Genomic DNA, 6,177 nt, shown 5'->3' with positions numbered 1-6,177 from the left:
CCCCCCCCCCCCCCCCCCCCCCCCCCCCCCCCCCCCCCCCCCCCGAGACAGATGGTGAGGTATTAAGTGAGGTGGTCATTTGAAAATGCCCATAAATTTGCAACTTCTCACTTCAAGAGGTGGAGCTGAATTCCTCTTACCATCGAGCATGAGCTAGACTTAGTGACTCCCTTCTAACAGAGTAAGGCAAAACAACAGTATGTCACTTCCAAGGTCAGGTCATAAAAAGGCATGTGGCTGCCTCCTTGCCCTCTCTTGTATGGGTCACTCTGGGGAAGCCAGCTGCTATGTCATGAGGACCCTCAAGCTACCCTTGTAAAGGCCTACAAGGAGAGGAACAGAGGCCTCCAGGTAACGGGCATGTGAATGAGCTTGGAAGCCAGCCTCACTCACACCTTCAGATGGCTATAGCTACAGCCAGAATCGTGAGACAAGCCGAGCCAGAACCACCAGCTAAGCTGCTCCCAAATTCCTAAGCCAGAAAACCGTGACATAACAGTTTGCTGCTTCAAGACACTAAGTTTTGGGATAATTTGTTAAATGAGCCTTCTGAGAGTTTACGTGGACACCATGCCTAGGAGAACAGGATAAGGCCAAGGAAAGCAGATGGGTATAAACCAAAGAGGAGATGGTGTCTTGCTCAAGAAGTGCTTAAACTGAGAGAACAAGCAAGTGCTGTAACGTAAGTCTATTAAACTCCACAGGCATTCTATTAGCTCCTTCTACACATCTAGTATGAAAGGGTAAAAAGTCCAAAATTGTTAATAGCAACTTTATTGTTCCACTGGTGCAAAAAAAAAAAAAAAAAAAATCATAATTGTATGATGCATTTCCCCTTAAATTTACAATAATGAAGGTTATACATAAATTATATCGATCACAAATTTTCTATTTTATACTATTTAGAACAAAATTATTTTGATAAATATGCCCAGAGGACAACATAGGTTCTTAATGGATGATTGAGTCCAAATATGCAAAATATAGCTTTTGGTATTGACCATGGTGTTTTAAAATTCTCAAACATGCATTAATATATTCTAGTTTTAGGGAAAATATTACACATGGCCTTATCTTGCATTTAGGGAAAAGCCCAAGCTGAATTTCACATACAGTATCCCTTTCCTCTAAATTAATCTCAAACTGGACTAGAGAACAAAGAGACACACACTTTCAGGTTAGTATTCCCAAGTAATGAAGGAAATTACACAACCAACAAAACGGAATAAAGGAAGAAGAGCTTCATTATTAGCTGAGATAAGTGGTGGTTTGTTTTTTTTTTTTTTTTTAATAGACCACATGAGTTTTAAATAGCAGATCAATCATGCTACCTGGGGTGATCAGACAGATTGAACACTTATGAAGTGAATAACTTTATTAAGGTCCTGAAGGTGAGTGTCCGGAGGTGCTGGGTAAAACACATCACAGGTAAGAACAGGAAACCTACCTCAGCATTTCTGAAAGGCACAATCTATGGAAGGGAAACCTAGTATAATAAAACCCTCACTGGATGTACATGGAAAAGATTATGGTGAGCCTGTTTCCTTTTTAAAGGATGAGACCTTCATAAATTGGCCCCTCAGATTCTGGTGATTCCCGCCTCAAACGCAAATGCTCCAGTGTGTTATGAAAATGTTTGTTAATCTGCTCTGTTTCTTCACTGGACTCAAGATTTGGGAGATCTTCTCGAATCTTTTGGATAAGCTGGTTCAAAACCTGAATTGTGACCTACAAAAGAACATGTACAGTACAATTACATAATCAAGCATGCACCATATAAAAAATATAATTCAATAAAAATGTTTTGAGGATCTTGTGTTACTCTCAAGAGTCACCAAAGTAATTATAAAAAAAGAGAGATGAAAACATGATTCCTGGTTTGAGCAACAACTACTGGCAACTCACCAATAAATAAAACAAAACAAAAACGGTAAGGGAAAAAAACCCAAAAAATAAAAAATAGAGCATCACGAACCAATGAAAGAAAAGCAAAATTTTATTTAACCTATAAATCTTGACCAACACTGTATTATTGCTAAAAGGATATCCCATTTAGGAATTATTCTAAACTTGTACCTGATGACCAATCAGCCTACTATATTTGTAAATTATTCTGTTTTTCAACAGTGACTGTTTTTATAAAATATTCATGAACAAAAGAGATGAGAATTTTCTTGCAGATAATGAGTTCTTCCCTTAGAGAGATGCATCTATAGACAGAAAAGGATACTAGGAATGAAAGAGACTAGTAGGTGCATTCTCCAAACTCTGACCCTTATAAACAAAAAAGAAAGTATCAAGATGATAAACTTCTATGTATCAAACCTCTGAAAAGCAGGAAGGGAAAATATTAGTTCACTAACAATATTTTATTATAGTTTACTTACCGCATCATTTTCCTTTTCATAAAAATAGATATATCTGTTCAGGATTTCTATAAAAAGTTGCACTTGTAAAGAGGGGTCCATGCACTGATTTGCTATTTTCAGAGCTTTCTTTAGGCACTCCATTACCCTCTTGCCTCCATGAAGCTAGAATAAAAGGGCGAGGGGATTGGGCGGTGGGGGGGGTGGGTGGAGTATTGAAGAGATTATTGAATTAAAAATGTCCTACTTCACACAAGAAATAAACATAACCCTACAGTGGCTCTTAAGGCATACAACAAATTTAAATCCTCTTCATTTTTTTTTTAAGCAAACAGCTATACTTTACAAATATAATTTGTTTTATATGTTTATATGTAAAATGTTTTATATTTATTATGTATACTTTTTAAAGGCAGTGGTATAAACTTGCTGTATTACAATATCCTCAAAGTGGGGCTTCACCACAGGATGTAACTATACATTACACATTACTGTCCATTTCATTTCTTTTAATAAACAAAGCAATTTTCTTTCTCCAGTGTTTCTTTCTTCCTCCAAACGTTTCACCTCTAGTACACGAGGGCCATGGCAGCTATTCCCTGCTAACGATCCCCTTTCCTAGAACATGGTCGGGAATGACTTCCCTCCTTACCTCCTCCCCATTTTTGTCTGTGTTTCTGCCAGACCAGAAGAGATGTGCACAGGTGCTCACAGCTCGGCCCTGATCGGGTTTCTTCAGAAGTTTGGATGCAGCAAGTGCACACTGAGTCCTCAGAGGTTCATGATTCTCTTCACTGAAGCACTTCATCCTCTCAAAAGTACCAATGATCAAGGTGATGGCAGCCAGCTGTGCTTTGGAATCACTGATTTCATCTTCATACAAAGAAAATGCCTGGTGAACAAGAAGCAGAAGAGACCTTTTCTACCATCTATTGGAGCATTTTCTAAAGTACCTCCCAGCAAAACCCCTATCTTGTGAGATGCTCCATAGTCCCCCTTCAGATCACAACATGCTGAGCCCTCCCTTGGAGAGCCAAAAGACACAGCTGATACAGGAAAGATATTGACAACTTGCAACAAGGAAGCTTGTTTTATCTTTTGTTTAACCCACAGTTCTCAAACTGAATTAATAAAGGAACTTTTCACTCCATGAAACACTTAGACCAAGACCCACCTGGAAATCTTAAATCTCATTATAGCACCTAGTAACTGATCCATCTTCCTGCTCCAAACCAATCAATGTGACTATAGTATTAAGAAGGAGTTCCAAGATGGTGGGAAAGGGGTAGTCACAAATTCAGTGAAGAGAAAAATCCATGTGCACCACCACCATAACTACAACAGGTGACTGCACATAGCAAAACTGATTAAACACAGAAAGGAGAAAAGACCATCACCTGGGACATAAATTCGTATGCTACTGTTTCATGATTTTCAAAACCAATTTCTCCAGCAGCTAGAGCCCCTTGAAGAAAAAGTCTTAAGGGTAATTCTGCCAGCTCTGCTTTGATCAAAGCACTGATAGTCTGGTGAGCAAATGAAAAAATCTTCTGGCATTTCTTTTCCCATTTGTCATCCTAAAAGAGAAAAAATAGTTTAAATTACCTTACTTTCAAGATTAACTTGCTCAAGAATATTCATTTTATATGAAACTTCTATAGAACAAACAGGGAAAGCAGGAAAGCTGAGCTCAAGGTTCTCCTGTTATCGTCCTCCTCCTCCGTCTCATTTATGAAGCACACAAGTGAATCAGGCATAGTATCTTCTCAAAACATCCTTTTGTGGTTACTGGCTTTGTAATTTTTGTATATTTGGCATTTTGTTTTTTCTCATCAGAAAATCAACACACACCCCAACTGGACAGAAGTAGGAAAATAAATGAATTTTAAAACCTGAAATCATCCCTAAATCTACCACCCAGCAATAATCACTAATAACATTCTGATGTTAACACCTTCTTTTTTCCTATGCAAACGCGATGAACTGGGATCTCTAGTCTGGTTTTGTTTTCTACTTTATAGTAACTCACCAGAAGAGTTAAAATGGGTTCATGCTGCATATTACTTGCATCAGACTTCTTTTCCTTCACTTATTTTGTCATAACAATTTTCCTCATGATACTAAGCTACTGGAAATCACTTTAATGACTAGAAAATATTCCACACACTGGATGTAGCATAATTTACTTCACTATTTCCTTTTGGACATAATCTGCAATGCCACAATGAATGCTAATGCTCTATACACACGAAGTTTTACTGAATCCCTCATTATTTCCTCAGTATAAATTCTTAGAAGTGGAATTATTAGTTCTTTCAAGGCCCTACTTACATACTGCCTGTTTTTTAGAAAGACTGTAGTATTTTACATGCCCATCATTACTAGATGAGAATGAATTCTCATTACACCACTGCCATCGCAAACCTTTTTTTTTTCTCTTTACCAGTTTGATTTCTAAAACAGAGGTTCACTGTTGTAATTACTAGTGAGGTTAAATATTTTATCCATGTTTGACCATCCAAATTTCTATTAAAGCAATCAGTTCTTTACATTTTTAAAAGACGGTAATCATCATAGACTTGCTACAAGGATTAAATGCAATAATCCAAGTATATAGATAGTCTTTGGCATACTATATGCCACATAGTGAATGCTAGTTGCTATTTCCATTGTTACATTCACCAAAATCTATACACAGAATGCTGGAAAAGGGACTAAAAGAGCAGGTGTCATAATAAAAACTGGCCAAAAGCTGCTATGTCAGGCTGGCAGGTATACTGAATAAATCTTGTTTCTCCACTACTGGAAAAGTAAGTTCACTGAGGTTTATTTGTTAACACTAACCTGACTGTCCAACTTTCAGGTACATCAGATTAAAGTATTTTCTATAAAACTATTGAAGATTTAAGTCATGATTCTGCTTAAGGAATAAGTGCATAAAAAATATACACAATTCATAAAATTATTCGTTTTCAGGCTTTTAGAGAGAGGTTATAATGCAATGCTAGGCCCCTTCATGAGGCAAAACTACCCTGAATTAGATCTCACCTGTTATGTACTTGCAACCTCTACATGAAATTACTGTATCACTTTAGAATTGGTAAAGACTCTAAGAAAGTAAAATCATTCTTAAACTAAAGCACTCTGAGCCAATTTTGTCATAAACTTATCAATGTCTCACAAGTAATCTTTATTTTTTTTTAAGATTTTAAAAAATTTATTCATTTGAGACACAGAAAGAACGAGTACACGTATGATCAGGGGAGAGGGAGAGGGAGAAGCAGACTCCCCGCTCCACACTCCCTCCCTGACATAGGGCTCGATTCCAGGACCCGAGATCATGACCTGAGCCGAAGGCCCAACCATCTGAGCCATCCAGGTGCCCCTCAAGTAATCTTTAAATACAGGAAAACTTTTGGCATAAATCTGAACTGTTTTAATCTTTCATTTCTAAGTGTTTTTATGTGATCCCTTAGCTAGTATATGCAATACCATTGTCTATTTTTGTATATGTTTGAAATTTTCTATAATAAAGAACACACACAGAGAAGGAAAAAAGTAGTGACATACTTAAAAGTAAACCCACCACTTTAGAATTCTCTTTGTAGCGAAATGCCAGCTGGTAAGCTGCAAACACCAAGGGTGGCAGTGTGAAGCGAATCCGCTGATTTCCACCAGCTCCAAAATGTTTTCGTGCTGTGTTTAAAATCTGACAAAAAAAAAAAAATCCCCCCAAAACATTAATCTTTCCTGCACTATGATTAATCATTTATAAAATTAAATGAGGGCTCTAATCATGGTCATGGCTACC

At 37.4% G+C, this 6,177-nt stretch overlaps 1 protein-coding gene across 1 annotated transcript in view; it reads right to left on the bottom strand.

The window, feature by feature from the left end:
* Positions 1 to 758: 758 nt before the first annotated feature.
* Positions 759 to 6,177, bottom strand: part of VPS35 (VPS35 retromer complex component) — a 28,914-nt gene continuing 23,495 nt past the window's right edge. Inside the window, exons 13-17 of the mRNA XM_081806638.1 lie at positions 5,953 to 6,075; positions 3,764 to 3,943; positions 3,019 to 3,258; positions 2,388 to 2,531; positions 759 to 1,728 (exon numbers count right to left, since the gene is read on the bottom strand). Of these exons, the coding sequence (XP_081662764.1) occupies positions 1,549 to 1,728; positions 2,388 to 2,531; positions 3,019 to 3,258; positions 3,764 to 3,943; positions 5,953 to 6,075 (867 nt within the window). The 3' untranslated portion in view covers positions 759 to 1,548. The remainder of the gene's footprint in view (positions 1,729 to 2,387; positions 2,532 to 3,018; positions 3,259 to 3,763; positions 3,944 to 5,952; positions 6,076 to 6,177) is intronic.

The sequence above is a fragment of the Leptonychotes weddellii genome, chromosome 16, assembly GCF_054177405.1.
Source record: "Leptonychotes weddellii isolate Sample4059 chromosome 16, ASM5417740v2, whole genome shotgun sequence".
Lineage (NCBI taxonomy): Eukaryota > Metazoa > Chordata > Mammalia > Carnivora > Phocidae > Leptonychotes > Leptonychotes weddellii.
The sequence above is the reverse complement of the archived record's forward strand: the minus strand, read 5'-3'. Positions and strand labels throughout refer to the sequence as shown.